At 40.1% G+C, this 23,482-nt stretch overlaps 1 protein-coding gene across 1 annotated transcript in view; it reads right to left on the bottom strand.

Annotated features, from left to right (window-relative positions):
• Nucleotides 1–23,482, bottom strand: part of SLC22A23 (solute carrier family 22 member 23) — a 480,925-nt gene that overhangs the window by 78,261 nt on the left and 379,182 nt on the right. The window contains exon 6 of the mRNA XM_069217671.1: nt 2,819–2,921. Coding sequence (XP_069073772.1) covers nt 2,819–2,921 — 103 coding nt within the window. The remainder of the gene's footprint in view (nt 1–2,818; nt 2,922–23,482) is intronic.

Raw genomic sequence — 23,482 nt, 5'->3', positions numbered from 1 at the left:
GAAATTATACGATATGTGAAAGTAAAACACAGCCACAGAGTGTGGGGGAAGAGTGGTCTTAAAACAAAATCCTGCAGGACACTACTGTACAGGAAAGGAGAACAGAAGGAGCTGGCCCAAGACACTACATGACGGACTGGAAGGATTAGAGAAAAACAGAGAAAGTAGTGCACAGATACCAATAAAGAGCAGAAAGCAAAGGTCAAGACTTAAGACCACTCCACTTGTACCACGTTTGATACTAGCCAGAAAAAAAGATGTGAAGTTTCTTTATGGCTTGTGTAATGTTCCTGGATTTGTTGGAGTCAAAACAAGGTTGAATCGATCACTCTTTTTTCCTCTGCCACAGCTCCATTGATTTTCTTTTCTTTCTTTTGTCAGGCTTTGACATTTTCCAGCTAAACACTGGAAATAAGTTATCCAAACAGAGACTGAATAGTATGACAGACAAAATCGTTACCCGTGTGCCCCAACAGACTGCTCTGATCGATCACGATATATTAAAGCGAGGCATGGTGGACGAGGAAGTTCATCTTCATCACACGGTTGCTGCATACTTTTACTATCTCTTAGTAGGTAAACATAAAATAAAACCAGATATCTCCACGATGCTAGTGAGGCACCTTTATTATTACAATAGTTTATTCACATGTGATGCACAAAACCAGGCCTGGCAAAAGACTCAGGACAACCAAGGGATGATTCCAAGGTCTATGGAATACCACACTTCTATTAACAATTAGCAGTATAAGCACCAACCAAAATGAGTTTTCGGGCCATTTTTTCAACGGATGCCCTTTAGCAGGGACAGAGTTGGCTGCAAGTTATTTTATTGCAGTGATATTGAAAGAAGAGTGATTAGACACTCTTTCAATGTGCCCACAGCACCCTCTTCACTGCTGGGACTTGTAGGCATTACACAAGTGGCGGCCACTTCCAAGATGTAGTGGGGTGGCAGCATAGCTATCAAGTTTTAGATGTGGCTGGACAGAGCAGCTGAGTAAAATATGCACAAAGTGGGCTTGGGCCCCAGCCAGACGAGCAGTGCTCTCTCGTGCCATGCTATTGGCTGCTTGGCATGTCATTCTGCCTTCTAGGAAGTACTTCCATTGAGAGACTACTTTACATTTGAAAAGCATATTCATCAAACTTTAAATTCCATTCTTTATCACTTATATTCCCTCTATAAAGAAAGCAACCCGTTTTAGCTACATTTTACCGACTTCAGCAAATCCAATTGGGGTAGCTTTTTCTTTTATAATGCATGCAGAAGTTTGAGAATGCATGCGTTTACATTTGTTGGCACATTAAACCCAGACCATTTGGCTTTGCTAATGCTTGTTCTAGTAATGCCCTCCAGTGTGACAAAGTTGCTCCCATCAGTCAACATACTGCAGTATCAAGTGTGCCAAATTAGACAGGAGCATCTAATTGTCAGTGCCCTCTAGGAGGGGGTAATTCAATACCTGGCATGCCAACGCTCCCTACTTAAAGAATCTGCTAAGAGTTTCCAGGCTGTCTGAAGCTTTGGAGCCCTATGACTAATAGCATCAATCACACTCTTCCTGAAGAATATCCTACACTTAGACTGGACTATTTCGGAAATGATAGTGAATCCGCACAGATGACCATCAACTTGTGAAACGTACTGTGCTGCAAAGGAATCACAATCAACATGTGCAAGGGGTGGTGAGGGCCAGCCTCTGTAAACATAAATGGTTAGGGGGTCCGATTAAGGAATAGTCCTAAACAATTCCTGAAATTCATTGCCCCCATGAAACTAAAATCCTATGAATGAGCACCAGGGGGCAAATGTACATGTAACACAAATGGACCCAAATGGGCCGCCTGGGTGCTCCTAAAGAACATATGTACAATCACCTAAGCTGAGGGAAACCGACTGACCAAAGTGACATCTACCGGTGTTGAGTAGGGGGGAGATGGATGTGGAACAGTCCGCACCAGGATTCCAAAATAATATTTTGTCATTCGCAGAAGCCCTTTGATCTCCTCATGTAGCAACAGAACTTCCATCTGCCTGGAGAAATAGGGTCTGGGACACAGGAGCGTCAATATTGTGTGCAATCATTTAATTAGTTATGTTCAAAAGGTATATTTTTTAACAGGCTGCACAGTAAGTTAATGTCAGCTATTGCATCGTACAGTACTTCAATTCACAAACTATCCACTACCGAGAGGTGAACTAAGCTCAGTTGTCAAAGTGTAACATCCCGATTGCGAGTCTGGAGGATTTAACGGGTGCAAAACACATTTGCGCATGGCATAGCCTGTATTGTTGCCCCTGATTACAACATCTAAGCTAATTAATGGTCAATAACATGTGCTGCCATTTTCTGTGGCTGTTTTTGGGCACAATACTGCGCCTTTTTTAAAGTTTTGTCTGCGCAGTTTCTTCTGGCTGGGTAGCCCCTGAACTAAATTGCCTTTGCAAAACTCATAAGTTCAATTTACAATAATGCTGCAATGGGTGCAACTTCCCAAATCAAGCAAGAAATATTGCTCCACATTTTCCACTTTGTTTACCCCTCAGAATAAAGACCGTAAGAGTTTTCATAAATTTCTGTCAGGCAGCCAAATTATTTCAAGACATTTAAGGGGTAGTCCAAAAAGTGAACTACAGGGATGACCTAGAAACAGCAGACACATGTATCTAATCAAACACATTCACTTATAAAAGCTGATATGAAACATAAGACCATTCTTTTAGTGCAAATTCCAATCAAACACAGGACGTTCAATCCTCAAACCAAGAAACACCACAAAAATGCTAATCCACAACCGCGGATACCGCACTTACGAGTTTATACACAGGACTACGATGTTCTTCCACAGGTTCCTGGTCCCCACAACCTTCACAATGCAGACTCTCTTTGGCTTTTTCGTCAACTCCTTCTCCAATTCTAAAAGAAAGAAAATAATGTCATCTTCTTGGTAGACTACTGAGATATTCTTCAGCCTTAAAAAGAGCAGACAAACTCTATAAATTTAGTTTCTAATCTCATGAAAGAGACTAAGGAATAACCGCTATTCACCCTCAATGACGGCACATGGAAAGGTTAAGTTGTCCTGTGAATTTTGTTACCACTGATACACTTGATAAGACCTAGTTCCCTATATTACATACAGTCTCTTTAAATACAACAAACGCAATGTGTATTATAAAGAATTGAGGCCATTCATGCAAATTCATGAACAACAAAGGCATGCACCATTAGAATATAAACGTTTGTAGAGTACACTCTATTCTGCTCTTTAAATTGAATGTGTGCCAAACAAGCATAAAAGTGAAAATATGATGAGACCTTTTTAGAACTTTTGCCAGAGGCGATATAGAATATCCGAAAGCAGCACACTTGAGACACAGGGACTGGAATCAAAATATGTTTTGAATCTTCCTCCCATTTCTCTAATGGGTATCATTTGGGTGTATCATTTTCTGGACCACTCAATGACTGCTTCCGTCTATACATACATCACTAGCCTTGTAGTGGAATCAGGCAACCACCACTATTTGAAACTGTTAAAAAGTGTCTGCATGGTACCAGTATATATCAGGAAAGAGAAATTATTTAATTTCTATTAGAATATTGGAATTTTGAGAACAACGGACGACAGTGAGCAGCCACTGCGTAAATCTAGACTCGAGGCCAAAGTGTTGTTTTTGCAGCAGCCCGATTATAGCCCAAGCTCTTCTCCAGCAAAATTCAACCGGCTGCCCCTGTATTGACTCCAGAGTAGGTGGGATTTCTGCAGGCTGTCCAGGATTTAATTAAGTAGCGGATCACAAAGAATGACATATTTGATATGCCTGCGGATTTAATATGAAGGAACCAATATATTTGCGGTGGTGGATATAAACTGTGTACCTTTGTAGGTTGATCGCGCAAGCGCTTTGACCTGTTATAAGTATTGTGGGCTTTTAACCACGCCCACCGCATGTCCATCACTTTCACTCAGTCTTGGGCTTGCCTTTCAAAAATCCTTTCTTATCATTAATAAATGCTTTACGTTTGTCTCGCCTTGGGAGGTTTTGTTACCGCCTTGCAGACTAACCCAGTTACATGGATAATTGCACGATTGCTGATTTGTTTGACTGTGAGCGAACTTCTTTTCCCTTTTGTCCCTCTCCTCCGCGCTCATGGCAGCCATGGCGCTTTGAATCGGCTCGCTTATGTCAACTAATATTTTACTTTTCATTTTCAATTTATGTAGCAAAAAAAGTTCAGTGAGGAATTTACAAAGCCAATAGCTCTAACTGGAGAAAATGCGAGACCCATTGCATTGCAGATGGTGGTGATTGGAGCTCATCCATTTAGAACAAAGCAAAAATAATTATTTATTTATCTAGTTGGATGTAGACAGCAAGTGCTATCTCCCCTCTGGTTTGGAAACTGTGTGTGTGATTGTGCTCTGGTCTCCAGTACTCATGGATCAGAGTATTGTACTGTATTTTAGTCCTGTATTGTATTGCAGCATAATGCATGGTATTGTATTTATTTCAGCAACACAAAAGGATTTATTTCACCTGCTTATTTGGATCAGTCTTCCCCTGACGAAGCGATGGAGTGCTTTGCGGACAGTTAGTTCTGCTCCGTGTCTGGACCCTACTTATATGGCCCGGTGTGTAATAGAGCTCCCAGAGACAGGCAGGGACTCTGTATGACACAGAAGGAACATACGTGCGAGTAATGTGCACAGTTCTGTGCACGTGCAATTATTTCATCAATAGCTTGCAGAGTCCAGCTAGATTTCAAATGTTAGAAAAAGATAAGCGGCGAACCTACATTAATATTGTAATTCTGCTAAAAGCCCTCCAAGATTTTTGGAATAAAGATCCCATATTAACTCCTTTCTGTGTCATGGCAACAATGTCGATGCCCAATGCAGTGTTACACTACACATTATAACATTGGTGCCCCCCCCCCCAAGCAACATTACACTTGCTTACAGTCATCTGGATGTACAGCGCTCCGAAACCCAAACGGGTTAAATCCGTGCTACATAAAAAGAATATAAATAAAATACAAATTAAATGGCTCGAATTAGGAAGTCTGGTCATGGGAGAGGGATGTGTGTGTGTAGTTGGGTCTGATGAGTGCGGGTATGCATTATGTTGACAGAAAGTTAATGGCACAAAGTACTTCAAATTTGATAGAACGGGCAAAGAATGAAAATAATCTGTTAATATTAGAAACAATTAGCTGCTCATCCGCCACGGCTGTCAATATGCAGGCCTGCCAAATTACCAACAGTATTCCTTTCAGCGTTACAATCATCTCTGATTGGTTAATTTCAGTCTGCAGGAGGATGAAATAATATTTATTTAGGCAATTTTCCTAAATGACTTTCTTTCTTTAACGACTTTTTCCGGAACAATTTGAGAAAACAAACTGATGTTTATTATGTAGTAAGAAATACTTGTAATTTATAGGCAACAAGCATTTAAACAAAATCCCAGTGCCTAATTTATATCCTGTCTGCATCATGCCTCTTCAATTCCCTACTCTTGCAAGTTCCTTTTTCTCCTTCTGGAAGTTTTCCGTTTTTTCTTCCTATTTCTTTCTCCTTTATTTGCTTCTCCCTCTTTTGCTCTCCGGAAATGTCTGATGAAGAAAAACAGTGCAGTCCCCAAAAATTAGTGCCAGTGGCCTCCACCGGCGATAAAAATGACCATGGTGTTAAAATGTTTCTGGTAATGTATTAGTACCAATTATTAGAAATAATATGCCTAAAGATTAAATGCTAGGAAGAATAGAGTAGTTCATTATATGAAAGGAAATTAAGAGGTTCGGGAGAACAATGCCAAACCAATGGCCAGCCTAGCACACTTGCACATTTAAACACACAACAGAACACTATTCTATCTAAATGATAAAGCAACACGAAATCTGTATCACATTCTCTTGTACATCTATGGCTGCCCATAGCATAGGATTAGCACAGTGCTATCCTCGCCGAGCTAGATATGGCTTTTGTCATTTTACAGCTCGGCAAGGATGACACTATGTCAATCCTATGCTTAAAGATTTTGCTGTACGAATGGCAAAAGACTTTGTCACTATCTAGCTCGGCGAGGATAGCACTGTGCTAATCCTATGCTTAAAGACTTTGCTAGATAAGCAGACATTTGAGGTGAGCAAATCTAGAGTGTCGCTGGTGTTGCAGGGTGCTCCTTACTAGAGCAGCTCTCCACCTAAAATTGGGAACTTCCCAGAGTTCTCCTTTGTTTTTTATATATATATCTATATATCTATATATATATAGATATATAGATATATAGATATAGATATATGTGTGCAGTATAGGGATGGGCAAGGCTATTGGGATCCAAGGGCGTTTTTAGGGTTTTAGGGTGGATAAGGAAATTGGGTGGTAAGGGTATTTTTAGGGTTTAAAGTGCGTACTGGTTTAGGGGTGGGTAAGGGTACTGGGTGGTAAGGGTGTTTTAGGGTTGGTAGGGGTATTATATGGTAAGGGGGTTTTAGGTGTTGGTAGGGGTATTGGGTGGTAAGCGTATTTTTAGGGGTTGGTAAGGGTATTAGCTGATAATTAAAAAAGGGGGACGGTTTGGGGATCTCCCCCCAAAATATAAATAAGTGTGTGTGTGTGTGTATATATATATATATATATATAAATAAATAAAACACTTAGCTTAATAATACTTACCTTAAATAGAAAGTGAGTGGTAAAGGCATGTGTGGTTTTGGGTTGTGTTGTAAGGGCATACAACCCGTCCAAGTAGCACACAGTTGCACACATGGCTTTATACATTGGCATAGGATAAGTCGGCCTTTGCGACCATGGGGCTTGCGGAGTGATGGCACGGTCTGTCCCAGCATGCTTTATATTCTCCTCAGACACACATGCTGTTACACAGCTCTCATTTCATTACAGGCGTTCTGCTATGTCGGAACTGGTTGTTAACAACTGTAATTGGAAAGCTTGCCTTAATTGCACAAGGTTCTAATAGAGGTTAGGTCAATGAAACTGTCGAGAAAAGATACAAGGTCATCAGATCGGTGACCTCCTTGGGAAGCATCGTGATTGATTTCAGGCAGACATAAGACACACTGCTTAACAACACTAGACAGAACTTAATTTCCGCGACTCTTAAAGCAAAAGTATATAATACCTCCTCCTAGTGTGATGGACACTTATGGAGAAATTTAAATACAAGTTATTTTTAGAACCATCAAGGAAGAGGAGAAAAAACAGATCAACCAAACAAATTAAATTAGATTACTTAAAAGAATCATGGGGCGTTTGCAGTGCCTAATATGGCCTAATCTGAATCTGGATTCCACCCCCATGTCTTTTTTTCCCCCCAACCTACACTTTTTATTTTTTTATTTACGGGAAGTTTCTTTTTCATCCTTATGTTCTCCCTTTGACATTGGTTTCCCATCTTTCTCCTCCTCCTTTTTTCTCATTACTACTGTAGGTCAAAATGCGATCATAAAAAATAAGCCGGGGGCCCACTAATGGTACAAATTAAGCTCGAGCAGTTTGTACCCACAGAATCCAGCACCACTAGCACAACTACACTCTACACCAATGTTTATGGATTCTCTGCATATTTTGTTTATTCTGACAGAGAGAAAAGAAGAAGCTTCTTAGCAAATTTCTTCTGTACTGGTCATTAAAGGGCTTTCAGTCTGTAGTTGAAACAATCAGTTTTTCCTCCTACAAGCAGCTTTAGCTTCCGGGTAGGAGACCTATTGATTCCAATACATAACATATTCCTAGAGTTGACTTTGGGTTAAGCCCTTACTCATGACTGGATTTCATTGTTGTATATCTCTGGTGTCTGTTCTTGTTTTTCTACCTATTCTTGTTTTTGTCACACCCAGATATATTACAGACTCACAGTGTTCTGAATGGATGAGTTGCATCTTCTGCTATGGACTTCAAGGGACTCAGCACCTCATGAGGGTGAATCATTTCTCTTGTTCTATCCTCGCCCCTCCCCACATGCTCTTTTTACTTCTGTCCACTGATCCACGATATTCTTGTCTGTCAACCCATTCAACATTCAGTCCCTTTCTAAACATTTACTTTTGCTTTTTTGCACTGGCACACTATTTTTCACTTTCAATTTACCGTTCTGAATGTCCACCGCTAATTTAGAGTGGTAAATTAAAAAAGGCTGCCCTAACAATACAAGCACGTATACACATTGGCAGCCATTTAGGAATGCAAGGATTCAATGTGTGGCCACTGGTGGTAATCACCATGCTCAATATAGTATTGGACAATTCTGTGACAAACTAGAATTAAATTACTGCACCTCCAGATAAAGTCTCATGGTGGTCACATCAAGTATCACTCACATTTATCCTCATTAACTCATTAGTCCATTCTCCATGCCCCATTTACCGCTAATTCCCAAAGTTTATTCTATGGTTTCTTTTCTCTTACAAACCACTTGGAGAGTTAGGTTCGAATTGTAAGAAGTAAGGGAACATTTCTTTGCTTTTATCAGTTTTTTTGAGGACCGTTTCATTTGTTGTGTGTCTACAGCCTATTCCTACCAAGATCACAGATCTAGTTAACAAATCCACCCGAAGGAATACTGGGTCTTCTCTGCTTCTCCTTATATGCCACGTAGTGAAAGCACAAGTGAGGCCCTGTCTTGTTTCAAGCACTAGTTGGAATCTGCACTTTATTGATCATGCTCACAATCAATTTGTCTTCAACTTTCCTAATGTCTTCGTCAAACCTCAATATACAATCCCAAAAATGTCTACTAGTATCTAAGTGATATTGTGGGATAATGTCACAATTCTCAATGCAATACATTTTAACACAGTCCACTCCTCGATTAAATATTGACCCAAGTTAGCTATTTGAGCATCTAATTTAAGCATCAGAAAAAAACTAAAACAGGAGATCACTCTCTATCAGAACGTAGTCTTCGGCTTTAATAAAAGTATTGTGAATGATGGAGGGATTTTCTTGTACAAATTCTCATAAATCTCCCAAAACTCTTTCATTTAAAGAAAGTAGTGTTTTATATTCCAGCAGGATACTTAACTTTGTGCTTTTTCAAATCTATGTCACTAAACACAAATTTAGAGTACAAATACTGGTAATGCTCCAAACGAATGTGCTTAACACAACTCTTGCAGCGCTTTAAAAAAGATCTTAAACGATTCTCTTCAATAACACAAACCTTATCTACTCGAGCCACAATGGTGCCCCCAAAATGCTGACAATTTAATTATTTTTATTAGTGGGTTAACAACAGCTGCTAAGCATACACGATTGTTAACATCCCTAATGCCTTCATTCGTACTCCTCAAGAGAGTTCATAGTAAGGCTGCAACCTGTTGCTTGAAGGAAAGACCAATGTACTTTACCCTTCTTTTTTCACTAGCTTATAGGTTTTCACCACATGCATAAACCAGGGCTATTTTTCACAACAGTACATTGTTTTGCATATATCCGCACCAGCATCCACAGTGAATGGCATCAAAGCCACAAAAGGGGTAACGTGCCTTACAATATACTAGCTATCCAATATACTTCATCATTAAACTATACATTAGCCAATTTCAGCCTTCCCAGCCACTATCCAATATGAGTCATATGTAAACAATAGAAAACACAATCACAAAATCAGTAGGGACTTTGACTCTGATCCGTGAGAATCCCAGAACAATAACAGATGCCCAGAACTCACAACTGCTTCAATTTAATAAAAATTGAAAAATGGTGGGAATTGGCAATACAAATGTACTTGACATAACTCCTGCAGTTGTTAAAACCAGATCCCAAGAACTTCTCTGCGTTAACCAGCTCCTATCCACTTAATTGACAAGGGTGCCCACAGGGCATACCCACTCTTGCTTGCCGAGGAAACATCTTTCAGGAAGATGCTTTCAGTTTTGATGAGTTAGCAAAAGGAGAGGCATATGAGTCATACATCCATTGATGACGCGAGAGCTAAAATATCTGCTTCCAATGTAATGGAATGCAATTGATTGTCTAGACTTTGTTGATTAAACACAGGATTATCTGCAGGCATAGAGATTAGGGACAGCCCTAGCAAAAGCAAAAAACATCTCTGAAGACTCATCTGAAGAGTCTTTCTCAAAGAATACACAAGTATGACCCAGAAGAGTTAACATATTAGTGAGGGGAAAGGGAGGGAGCTCAAGAACCAGAAAGGAAAAATACTTTTGCATTAGAATCTATCATAAAGACCTTGTGTTGCCAAGAGTGGCTAATGGAGCGGTCATCGCAGCGCAGGAGAAGGGTTAAGATTGGTGAATGTTATGTTTCTGGAAAATGGGACAAATGCCAAAGATATCAGAGGTTCAGGTACCACTATCACCATGAAAGGACAGAAACCTCCCAATACATCATTTGTATCTAGGGGCTACCTAGCGGTTTCACACACTGGTGCTTATTATGTTCTTTGTCAATGGACTTCTTTTTGCTCACCCAGGGGAACCTTGTGGGTCAGTGAGCATTTTGGTGGAGTCAATGACACGTTTGAAAAACATGAAACCCGCCATTAGCTCTGTCTGCAAATGTTCAAATGATGGTTCTAAGGACGGCCGAGCCCCAGATGGGCATTTCTTCACCCACCCAGATCAGCTCAGGAATGGTTTAGATTAATGATGGCCTGCTTCAAAAAGAGCAGGATGGCTGTCATTGACTTCACCATTCATCTTGCCTCAGAGGTAACAATACACTGCGGGAACTCCAACACTAATGCTACTCTTTAAATGCTTCTGTGCGAACTGTTCCTTCAGATCCCACTTCTCTTGTGGCCTTTGGAACTCATTGTTCTGTGGCAAGACCTGTGCTATATGGCACATGCCAAAGTGCTTCAGTTGCCAAAATGCTCACTGACCCAGGAACAAAGCCGAGAGTAACTCCAGAACTTATGGTCACAACAGACAGACATGTGGGCCACAAACTTTTGCTATTGATGTGAAAACACCACAGGATGGCCATTTCCAAAGAATGATCCACAGTGTACAAGGAATACAGAGGTGACAAAGGGAAAAGTCACTTCTCAAGGATTGGTAGCAGGGAGTATGTAGAGTCCACAAGCTAGACTGATTGGTAATACACAATGCTGAAGAGAAAGAACAGCTTCTATAAGTGTTATAAGGTTAGAGGAACAGGACTTTAAGGTTGTTGAGGACTTCGGCATGTAGTCATAAACATTTAACATTATTTTGGGCACAAATGGCTGGCCTGGAACCCAGTATTAAGGTTGAGAGCAAAACAAAAGGCGAGTGAAAAAATAAGCCAGTATCTAAGAGGCTTCAAAAAGAGTTCACACAGAAGTATGCATGTTTATATGGAATGAAGCATAACATTGTATTAAAAAGCGGTGGAGAAATTAGCGTTGTACCATTATCTAGGAGATCAGCTAAGAGAGAAGCTGGAGGATATCCGACATTATTGAGGCTGATGATTCTTTGATTGCCTTTCACCTATACTTATTAGGAAGAACACTAATGTTAACTTTAATGTATGCATAGACTTACTAGATCTTATTTCTCAGATTTATATATATATTGCCATCTGGTTCATTCTATAGATGAAAGGGATTCGACTTTGTTAAAGTGTTTCCCACATTAGACTTTCCATAAGCACACTATCAAGTAGTGGGACATGAGAATCCATATAATATCACTTCCTTTTTTTCGCTATAGTGGGTGCCTACACTTCCAAAGGATGACGTTTGTCCTGGCCTCCGAAAAGAAAATCTTTTAAGGTGTCGGAGTGAAGTGCTTCCAGGGCGACATTCTGCTTTTTGGTCTTAGTAAGAAAAAGCATGACCAGTGATGAATGAAAGTCCTAAATATGCTTAAGGTGGGATGTTACCATTACATGGGAAAAATACAAATTTGGGGCCAGTTCAATAACTTACTTGGGAACTAGCTGGTATGAGAATGTCCCTTCACTCTATTTGAAGGGCAAAAGAGGTAATTTCTTAGAAGTTTGTGAATACTCTTCGAACACAGCAGATAATGTCACAATTAAGACTATGGTATACTGAGAGGTTGTAACTAGTGATTTTTAGTATAATTGAAGGAGGAATTCTGTTCTTCACCTACTTTAAAGATTTCACAGAACTTTAAAAAAACACCATAACAGATAGCAGTGTCTATGGACTGGGAGGAAAGCTGAATAGAAATGTCTACATCTGTCACGTCTTCCCATCATCGTAACCTGTGACCAAGAAGTAGGCTCTATCTTCTCTGTGGACATGTACCTGTTTCCAAGAGCTGGTAAATGTTTTGGAGACTGAAAACTGTACAGACCAGGCATGGCATGGCATTGTGCAATATCATGGACTACAACGTTTCAGTATGCTATGTCCTTAGGAGAAAAATGTGAGAGGACATTGCCTGTCAAGATTAACCACAAAGTTGTCTCCTGGAGCAAGATGATGAGGAGGTCAGGTACTACTCCATGTTCCATTTGGAATGTGATGAAGGGCAGCAAATTGACATGGATTTCTTTAAAATAACAGAAATATATTTTAAGAATTGAGCACCTAAAATCAAGGTCACAAAATTGTAAGCCTGTGGCCATTAAGTGGAGGACACTTTGCAAAAATACACAATATTTCGAGAGAGGCAAGAAAGATTCCACAAAGAAATCGACAAAACATGTTGTTGGTCCATGATAGGCATATAGGTAGGATCGCTACCAAGAAAGTTGGGAGAGAATGATACTGATAGATGCAATAGAATATTAAGGAGAGGATATGGTGAAGGGTTGTGTGCCATGCGCATTGTTAAATGAAAAGACACACAATCATCAGTACACCTCTGGCATCTGTAGCCTGGAAAAGTGTGTCCTGGAAGAAAATTGTCTTGACTGTATGCTTCATATGGACATACTGGGGCAAAAACAAAGGTATGCACTTGTTCCCATAGATAATCATTATAAGTGGCCCTATGCATGTTTTATTCAAGACTCTACCACATTCATAGTTACACCATTCTGAAAAGATGGGAAAGCAATCCAAAGGAAAAATATCTCACAATGAGAGGACCGATTTATCTCAGAGGGCATGCAGAATTTCATGAAGGTACATGCTTTACAATATTTTCACACAATACTCTGCAATCCAGGAGCAAACAGTTTGTTAGAACACACTAACAGGATGGAAAACATTTCAATAGAGAGAAAACTCACAGCTAAATTTAACCCTTTGTGGATCAACAAGACTGAGTAAAAGTAAGATTCACAAGACCCATGCAAAAGGGAAGCACAGTACACAGCCAGTCAAAATAAATAATTTCTTGGATGGAAAGATGGTATAAGTTAATATTCCTAGAAAGTGTGCACAGGTTCAAAATTGCACTCGGAACATCAAAGGATAGTAACATTTAACTGCAATACTGTAATGCTGGGGCTCAATGCATCATGGAGCATTATGGAAAATTATGTAAGAATCACAAAATCAACAAGGAACGTGCTGGTTGAGTAGCAAGACCACTAAGTTGAAAATAAGAAGTGGCCACCCTACTATGCACACATTGCTTTTTCAGATTAAACAGCAAGAGTGGAGAGCACACCAGGCAGTAGGGGTCCCCAAGAGGGTTTAATGATACCATGCAGCAATCGGTGAGGCACGATCTGAAAATTTACAGCGGCACTGAAATCCCATTATTAGTTGCGAGATCCCACACCCCCCTAGTCTTGGTCTCTGTAGGTAAGCCAGTTGCCCCATACCCTTTTCCTCTTTTTTGGGCAGCCCCTACTTTGGTATCACTTCAGTAATTTCTTGATCTGGTCTATTAATGTGCACGATACATACAGATCCTAGCACGCCACACTAGGAATTCAGTAAGTAAGGAAGAGACTATTAATGGTCTCAATAAAGGCAAGTCAGCTGAAGGGTATTTAAGCCTGGATTTTTAATGCCAACAATATGGCTGATTTTGATGCATGTCTCTACACATAGATTATAGTGGATGCCAGCCCACTGAATCTAGTAGTCATCTGCAATCAGTGAAACAATGATCTCAAAGCCATGTGAAAATAAGACTCCAATATCAGTTAAGTGTAATTCAATTATATTCATTATTCCACCTCAGTCACCAGTTCCTAGCAACTGTAGTTTTTCCACAAGTCCCACCTCTACAACATTACAGAACTCCAAGTGTGATATCCATGGTATGCAAAAGGGCATAACTTGCCAGATAACCCACATCTTTCCTTTTCATTGATGCTACAATTCAATACAATATGCAGGTTAAGTTACAATAGAAAGGGATGGTACAAGAAAGACTAGAAACCTACTAACATTTATACATAAACTTTCAAATAACTGGGTCTCCTAAAAATTATTTTATTGATGAGAACATCATAAGGACTTCAAACACTGCCACCAAGGTTTACACACCCGTAGAATGATATTGTCCTCCACTGATTACAGAACTACATTTCTTCATTTCAGGACTGTAACCAATCACTCCACTAAGGTTCCAGATTTTGCCACTTGAAGGCAAGGCAACATATATGAAGATCTTCAGTCAAGGAGGCTTTGAGCCACATATTTAAACTCTCTCACTAACTTCTATATATACTTTTCCAACAGCATGTCGTTTGTCAAACTCTATTTTCCTTTCATCCAACTCGTGAAGTTGACATTTTCTCCACTCATCTACTGACTGTAACTCTGCTTTTGTTCCATTTTATCCACCCACCAACCAATCTCCTTCTCTACAGCTCAAAAAGAGATCTGCTAGTGGTTGTATGTGGAGTTAACCTATACGTAACCAAACAAGCTTGGGCTTTTTTTTCCCAGTTTAGTCCAGATGACATGGCTAATTTGTATCCTTTAATGGTTTTATTTCATCTCTTTACTATTCCATTAGTTTGAGATTCGGTGATTGAGAAAGGACTTCTTATGGTGGAGCAAAATTGGACTATTATCCGTCAAAATACTATTCAGGGCATTTTGTTTAAAAAGGTTCACAAGAAAACTTAACAGCCCCTGAAGAGATATCCGAAACAGACCCAATATCTGGCAACCTTGAAAAAAAGATCCACTTTCACAAATAAATAGTAAGTTGAGTTTTCACCTCTTAAGAGACCAACCTAATTCATGGCTATCTCTAGCCAAGGTCCATCTGGTAGACTCCTACACACCAAGGAGTGGTTCTTATTTTATTAATTTTATCACATTTTGCATTCATGACATTCTCAAATGTTCACTCAACTTCCACATCAAGACTAGGCCATCAGAAATCAGAATAAACCCTTGAGTCGGTCTTTACAATTCCCAAATGGACTTCATGAGCAATGTTAAAGGTTTTGTCACACAACCTACTCTTTGTTGCAAATTTGTCCCCCTTCAACAACAAATTATCATGCATACACAATTTATCTTTGTCTGTCCAATATAGTTTGATCGAATCGCCCACCATATTCTTACCTTGCCAAACTTCAACTAAAATCTTACAGCATTTTACCAACATATCCTGATTCATTTAACTACTCCACTTATCCTGCGATATATTTCAACTTGTAATATCGCAAACATTTTCACCAGACTCCACTTCATCTTCCAAACATCTGGCATTATAATCATCAACCTTCACAAGCCTAGAGAGGCAATCATCTTCATTACTTTCAATTCCTGGGACATACTCAACAGAAAACGTATATCCGTGCAGGTCCACAGCCCACTTATGAATTCTAGCTAAAACCAAATCTAATCCTTTAAAAAAAAAAAAAAAAGTCCCACAATGGATGGGCTCTGTCCACACAGAGAAAACAGAAGCCCACAGGAAGTACCTGAATTCTTTAATAGTTCAACACACAACCGCACCTCTTTCTCAATTGCAGAATAATTAATCTGAGCCCCTTTTAAAGTTCTGGAGGCACAAGCAATAAGCCTCTCATCACCATTAACAACTTTTATAAGACCAGTTCCCAGACCTTCATTACTAGCATCCATGATTACTCTGGTCTCCTTTTCTGAAATAAATGCCCACAGATCCAAAGCTCATCTCAATTTTGACTTTACCTCATGGAACACCACACCATACATTCTTGCAACCACTTAAGACTCCACCTTCTTCTTGCACAGTCCCATCATTACCTTAGTTTAATTTAGACATATTAGGTGGGAAACAACCATATAATTGAATCATGCACAGGAATTAAAGCACTTCATCTTTGTTACAAGGAGTACAACATTTACATATATTTATTTATATATCAACTACCTTCTGCTTTCGCTTGAAACCCTCATTCGTCACAGAGCGCCACAAAAATAATACTTTGTCCCGTCCAAACAAACCTATCCTCATTCAGTATTAAACGTTCCTTCTTGAAATTATCTAGTACAGCACAAACCCTTTCATTATGTTCCTACCAATTTGATCCAAAGGTGAGTATGTTATCCTGTAAGCAACACACACCCTTCAAATTCTACAAAATTAACTGCATTACTCTTTGAAAGATACAATCAGCTAAAGCTATCCCTAAAACATCATACAAATTTTAAACGAGCACAAAGGTGTAACAAAGCTTGTGAGTTCTTGGGAATCAAGATGTACTTGCATCTCAAGGTCAGCAGATCATAAATCCAGAGTGCTAAAGAATGTAGCATCTGCCAAAGTAGACAACATTTCTGTGACGTTCAGTAGAGGACTTCTGTCCATTATAGTTTTCTTATTTAACCCTCTTTAGTCAACACAGATCCAAACTGCTCATTTAGCCTTGCTTGCTCCCCCACTGGAGCCAACCATTCTGTTGTCTCCACTGGTACAATAACCTCCATATGTTGCAGTCTCTCTAATTCAAATGTATTTTTATTGATTTAGAACTAGACAGACGCCAACAACACAAAAATACCATACAAAATCACCTAAGGAAAAAAGTAAAGGACATAACCAGCACTGATGATGCCTATTGTTAATAAAAGGTAAAAAAAAATTAAAACATGTTTACAGTACATCACACGCAAATTCATCCGGAAGAGACTCTGCTAAAGCAATCCAATCCTTAATTTAATCACATCATATTTAAGACACAAAGGTTTTATAAAAATGTTCCTAGCCGCTAGCACTGTTCTACTGGGACAGGCATATAAAACATGTTGAGCATCTTGAATCTCTCTCCAACAGAGATCACATAGTTCTGCCTTGTCACTAGAGTTATTCCTCTGACTAATGATACTATTTAATGGTAGCAAGTCCAAGCGCAACATGGTTATACACCGTCTAATACTGTGGTCTAGTACAAACCCCAGATACTTTTGAGATCGTTGATATACTAATTTATCTACCAGGGGTCTGTACATCACCAGCAGGGAGCTATGTGCACTGTCCAGAGTAAAACTTAGTTTGGACATCAAGTTTCTTAAAAACAACTTCAAATGTGCCGGTGTCCATGATTTCAAGTGGGTGATAGAAGATTGAAATTTCTCTAGTGCAATCTTGAGATTACTATTAAAGATATATAATCTTCTATCCCCTCGAAAGGTTTCATCCCTCAAAAATGCTCTCAAGGAGCCTTCAGTCGCATGCAAAAGACTATATGCCGACCTAATGACATTTGCCAGAGATCAAGAATAGGCACTAGGCAGAGAATAATCAAGGGTAATGCCTTTATAGGGTGGCTTGTCTCAAGGATGTAATCTTGTGAATAAATCTACCTTTAATTATATTTAAAACTGTCAATTTGCCAACAGGGATATATTCAAGAGCGTACGAGAGAATAGGAGGTATCTTAATCTGGAAAATATCAAGAAGGATATTAAAATGTCTCTTATCAGAAGTGGAGTAGAATCTTTTTAAAGCACTTACATGGGAAGTAGCCTTAAGCCCTGTGAGGGGGGGGAAATGAGAATTACATTCTAGAGTCTGCAAGAACAACATCTCTAAGTAAGTATATGTTTCAGCCACTTCGACTGGTCTACCCCTAGACTCCATTTATGGGTACAATACCGTTTCCTCCCGCTGAATGGTAGTATTTTAGTTTTAGATATATTGACTTTCAAAAAGTTTACCTCAGAATATTCAAACAACGCGTCAATGTTAAGCTGAAGATCGATCGTCGTAAGGTCTAAAATGACCACGTCATCAGCATAGATTAACGTGTGCACATTTTGAAAAGCTAGTTTTGGAGAAAAATTCCTAACTTTTGAAAGACACGCAGGCAGATCACTAAGATATATAAGAAAAAGAAGAGGGGCTAAAATACATCCCTGCTTCAGACCACTATGTGTGGGTATCTTTGGAGTCAACCCTTTATCTCTCCCCATTAGAACTCTGCACCACATAGATGTACACTGTGCAATTATTAATCAAATTAGAATACTGGGGAATCCCCGGCTCTCTAAATTCCTCCATAAAGTACGCCTATCGAATGCGGTAGAGAAGTCAATGTACACACAATAAACCACTTGTGATTTGGTCACCACATACTTATCTATAACCGTTTGTAGTACAGCAATATTATCTGTAACTGAATGTTTGGGCCAAAAACCCGCCTGATCTGTTGGAATCACACACCTAGAATAGGCCCAGTCCTGCAATCTCTCTAACTCTTCATGCACTGCATCCTGAACACAAAGGCATTCTTCTCACTTTGGTAACCACATACATGCATTAGGCTTGAGTTTATTATGGTGCACATACATTTATTTTGAAAAGAAGACTCCAATAGCAGGTAAGCATGAGACAGTAATCTTCTTTAATCTAAACAGCTCCAAACCACTGCTCTTTTCTTTCAAGGTTTCCTGCAACATTCCAGAACTCTAGGCATGACATTAATGGTATGCAAGGGCAAAACTGCGAGATACCACACTATGGCCAAAATCATAGCATATGTCAGAGGGAATCTGACCAAGGCTATCTACTCACAAACTGAGAAGCACAGCCTGGCCCATGTACAACTGTATAAACACTATAATTTGTTCAAATTTGAAAGAAATTAACAATTGTACTAATCAACAGTCTCTCAAAACTATATTAGAAAATCCCATGACAGAGATACTGCCCAAGACTGAAGCTGAAGTTTATGTTTACAAAAATGTAATTTTCAAGCAATCCACAATCCTCAGAAGAAACACAATCCTGCTGCTTTTGTTTGTGTTTTCCTTGAAATATGCACAGCCAAAACTGTTATTTCCATGCTCTCAACAGTGCCCCATGTATTGTATCAGCACAAGTGGATGAAGGGGGCACTGAAATGGATGACCTAAATGATGAACACTTATCTGTAGTAAACCCCAGACCTAACTCTCCAACAAAAGAGATTATAACCAAGATGCTTTTCTCCTTTACACACTATCTTCTCAACAGATTTCCCCCTGTTACTTTCCCTGTTCTGTACTGTCTTCTATTCATCTTAGCATGAGATCAAGCACCATGAGAGACTGACCTGGACTAAAGGGCGGGGTTGTCAGCTTAGCAAGGGGAAGGCACTGTGCCACCATGCTGAAATGTGCACAATATGGCGGGCTGCCACCGAAACTCTGGTTCATGCACTCATTGGAGGACAGGTCTAAAGAGAGTGGGCAGGCATGCCAGATTGCTTAAGCCTACAGTATGGAGCAGACACTTCACCAATCAGCTACTGTGCAATGACACAGCACTTTACCTTGTTTTCTCTTTTTAAACTGTAAATAGTTAATGCAGTTATGAGTTGCTTGCATTCAGTCCAGTGTCAGTGCCATATTAATCTGGAAAATACAGACCTAAATTCGATGGCTGCCGCAAGCCGGGAAGGCCTCTCTCTTATGCAGCCAAGAGAATATTGAATATAATAGGCATTTGTAGAGCACACAGCTATTTCCAAGGATGCGTCATGGTGCTACAAGCAGAGCCACAGAAAAACAAGCAACCATCCATTGCCCACCAGCATAAGCATTAAAAAGTTGAGTCTTCAGACTTTTCTTTAAGGCAGTTTCCAAAGGGGCAAACTAAGAGCAGTTGGAATGAGCTCCAAAGCTTTGCCGTTAGGAGCGCAAAGGTTCTTCCATCCCACTGAGCTTTGCCGACCCTAGAGGTATGCAAGAGTTTCAAAGAGTTAGAGATCATGTATCTGCCCTGACAGTAGGCCTTAAGTCTGATTCTAAGACAGGCTTCTCCAACGAGTAACTCATGAGCTACTTGTAACTCTCCAGCTATCTGTAAGTAGCTATCCTCTGTCCAGCCAAGACTACTAAATTAGAAGCTTTTGATTGGTAGAATGAATATATGTATACTAAAATTGAGAGTGTATATTTGAGACAAAAATGTGCTTATTTTAGGAACTCATGAGCTGATTTCTGGAGAAAAATGGCTGAATTTCCAAAATATATTTAGTCTGATATTTGAGTGATAAATATTACGGCACTGTAGAGACTTTTTACAATATCTTGGCACCGGCGGCATTGCTGTTATGTCTATTATGTATTACCCATGTAGAGGCATTCTCTAGCGGCAAAGCCCTTTTTACAGCTAGCAACCACCCCGATGCACTGAGGTGATTGTTGGTAGCAATCTTGTATATTGTAGCTACTAATGTAAACTTTACTGATGTAGTCACCATTACAACAATGATAATATTAGTACCTCTCAATGAGTTTCACTGAACATAAGTAGCTCTTATAACCAAGAAGGTTGGAGACCTCTGTTCTAAGCTACAGTGGACCATTCTGCTCCAGGGCTCTGTAGGCAAAAATCAATGCCTTGAATTTGATGTAGCTAGAGACCGGTAGCCAGTGCAGCTGGTGAAGATGGGCAGACACAGATTGACAAATAGGATCTTTAAGAATAAGGCGCGCCGCCACATTTCAAATGATCAGCAAACACTGCAATAGGTATGCTGGTAAGCCTAGGTATAGACTATTTGCATAGTCCAATTTTGAGGAGACCAAGGCATGGACAATGGTCTTACGAGTTGCAACCGGAACGAGGTGCAGCATCCTCCTGAAAAGCTTCAAGGCTGCAAAGCAGCTAGCTGAGACCGCTGTGAGTTATGTTCAAAAGACCTGGCAGAATCAAATTTGAAGCCCAGGTTTTTAACACAGGAGAACAAAACAGGAGTTCACCGAAGGCCATCAATTGAGATAATCAGGGTATTGACTAGTGCCAAAAAAAGGACTTCAGTTTTGTCAAAATTCTGTTTAAGGAAAACTCTCACTCATCCCATCGCCCACTGATCTCAATCGCCTCTTCAAGGTAGTGAAAACGTTAGACATCTTATCCTGGAAGGACGGAAGAAGCAGGGTGTCATCAGAGTAAGAAATCACTTTCAGGACCCAAGAGTCGACCAGGTTTGCCAAGGGTTTCAGATAAACATTATCTTTCAAAGAGACCTTCTTAAATTTCTGTAAACTACAATTAAAAATGAAAATTGTGCTTAAATAGAAATACTGTGAGAAAAATGTTTCTATTTTGTATATGGGTGTGAAGAGTACCATGAATGAAAGGAGTCACCCACTAAGGTCTTTGACAAGCTGCGCCTTATTTATATTCAGGGCCGCCTGGTTAAGCCCCAGGGGCAGTCAAAACAGAGGGGCAGAGGGGGGTATTATGCCCTTGGCCCGAGCGGAAACATTTATCTACACATTATAAGCAGGACCACTGGAATTATGCGGCAGGAGAGGACCAAATTATGTGTCAGGGTTGAGTAAATTATGTGGCGAGAAATGACAAATTATTTGACATAATGCAGCACATTTTGTAATAGTATTACATCATTATTTCATCATTTTTAAACTTGGTAACACTCTCTGGGATTGTTTGCACCTCACTATTACCCCTTTAGCACCCAAATACAGCAATAAGCAGTTGAAACGTGACCAGTCCAGCATGCAAAGGGCAATCTACTGCGCGACACGTATTGTCGCATTTTTTGTAACTTCTGAACCGGTTGAGCTAGAAACACATTTTTAGGGGGTTAAAATCTGCATATTATTCAGAAGATGATGTACTATGTGGCAAATGCGAACGCTGCGGCCGCACAATCGCATAATTCCAGTGGCCCTGATTATAATTAAAGAAAACCCTGCTTAATAATGACGTGCCAGCTGGCACCACTAGGTGACGCCAGGTGATACATCTGACATGTTAAACATGTGCTCGTCCTACGAGTGGCCCCATGACTGTATTGACCGGAGCCCCCAGATAAAATGTGACCCGTCTTTTTACATTTCAGTATTTTGCATCGCCTTTCAATTACATTTTCTGGCAGTCAACTGACAGGAGGAAAGCTGCTGTGTCAGAGGAAGTCTGCAATGTGCCCTCCTATTGCTTGTGCCAGCAAGCTCACTCATTCAACGCCCCCGATTCCCACGGGGAGTCGGGGGCGTGACGGAGGCACGGCATGAAACCCAGATGCACGCTGTCATTTCCTTCTGTATAATACTCGAAGCATTGATTGCATCTTGGTTACTGTCAAGAGACTGCAGTCTTGGCCCAAGGTAAAACCATTCTGAAAAGTAATTTAACACAGGAAAACGATGATTGCATGACTCATTCAACTAATTTCTACATGCCGCTCTTCGAATAAATAAAGGGAAATAAACAAAGGTAGGTTGCCATAGAGATTCTGAGCCTAGCCTAGATCAGCAATTAGAACTCGTGGATTACTGCTATGTAAGAAGATTTTTTTTCCTACAGACTTTCTTTATCGTAAATCCTTTTTGTATAAATACAAAAGATACATTTCCCTATGGTGAAAAGGCTGTGGTATTATTCTGTTCTACGGAAATCGTCCTGCTGGGAACACGTGCATAGCCATTAATGTTAACGCAACCCCTTCAGTTAACTGCTGTTACTATTTCTATCTGCTCTAACCGGTGGTCTGGCCGGGGGGGGCATGCGCCCTGGTTAAAGCGAAGGAAAATTGAATCGCATATCCACTGGTGGGCTAGTAAAATACAGACATATCTAGAACTCTGGGGGTCCTTATGTCCCTTGCTTTGGTGGCACTGCACCTGCTGCACTACTGAAAGCTACAGCTCTGTGTCCAACCACTGCCCTCTAAAGATCAGGGCTACAGGGTGCCCAGGAGAAATTGAAACAGGGGAGAAAGAGGAGTGGTTGTTGGTAAGTTGCGGAATCATTTACTAAATTATAACCTTGGTAGCCATTCTTTATGCAAAACTCCCACAACATTCTGAAAGGTGGTACTTCAAAAGATGGCTCCTCACACACTCCTGTGAGCTCTTTCTTTACCACTTCTTCATGTGATATCAGTGTTCATCCCAGTTAACACTTTGAGAAGGCCATCAAATTGTTCCAGAACACAAAGATCTAACCGTGATCCATCCACATCCCAACTGTCAGAACCACTTTTTAGATGGCGATGCGGCATGCAGAGGCTACTAGGCCCAACCATGGGTGTTGAGGCCTTTTACTCCTGATGTCATGGGGCCTGGCTTACTTTGTATTTTGAGTAACTGGGCCTAGTACCCCTTCTGCACCTGACACTCAGGTTAAGAGTGGTCCAAGCAGTCCAAGGCTCCTTATGTCTA

Source organism: Pleurodeles waltl, chromosome 2_1, assembly GCF_031143425.1.
Source record: "Pleurodeles waltl isolate 20211129_DDA chromosome 2_1, aPleWal1.hap1.20221129, whole genome shotgun sequence".
Classification (NCBI taxonomy): Eukaryota; Metazoa; Chordata; class Amphibia; order Caudata; family Salamandridae; genus Pleurodeles; species Pleurodeles waltl.
This window is presented reverse-complemented; position numbering and strand designations above follow the sequence as displayed.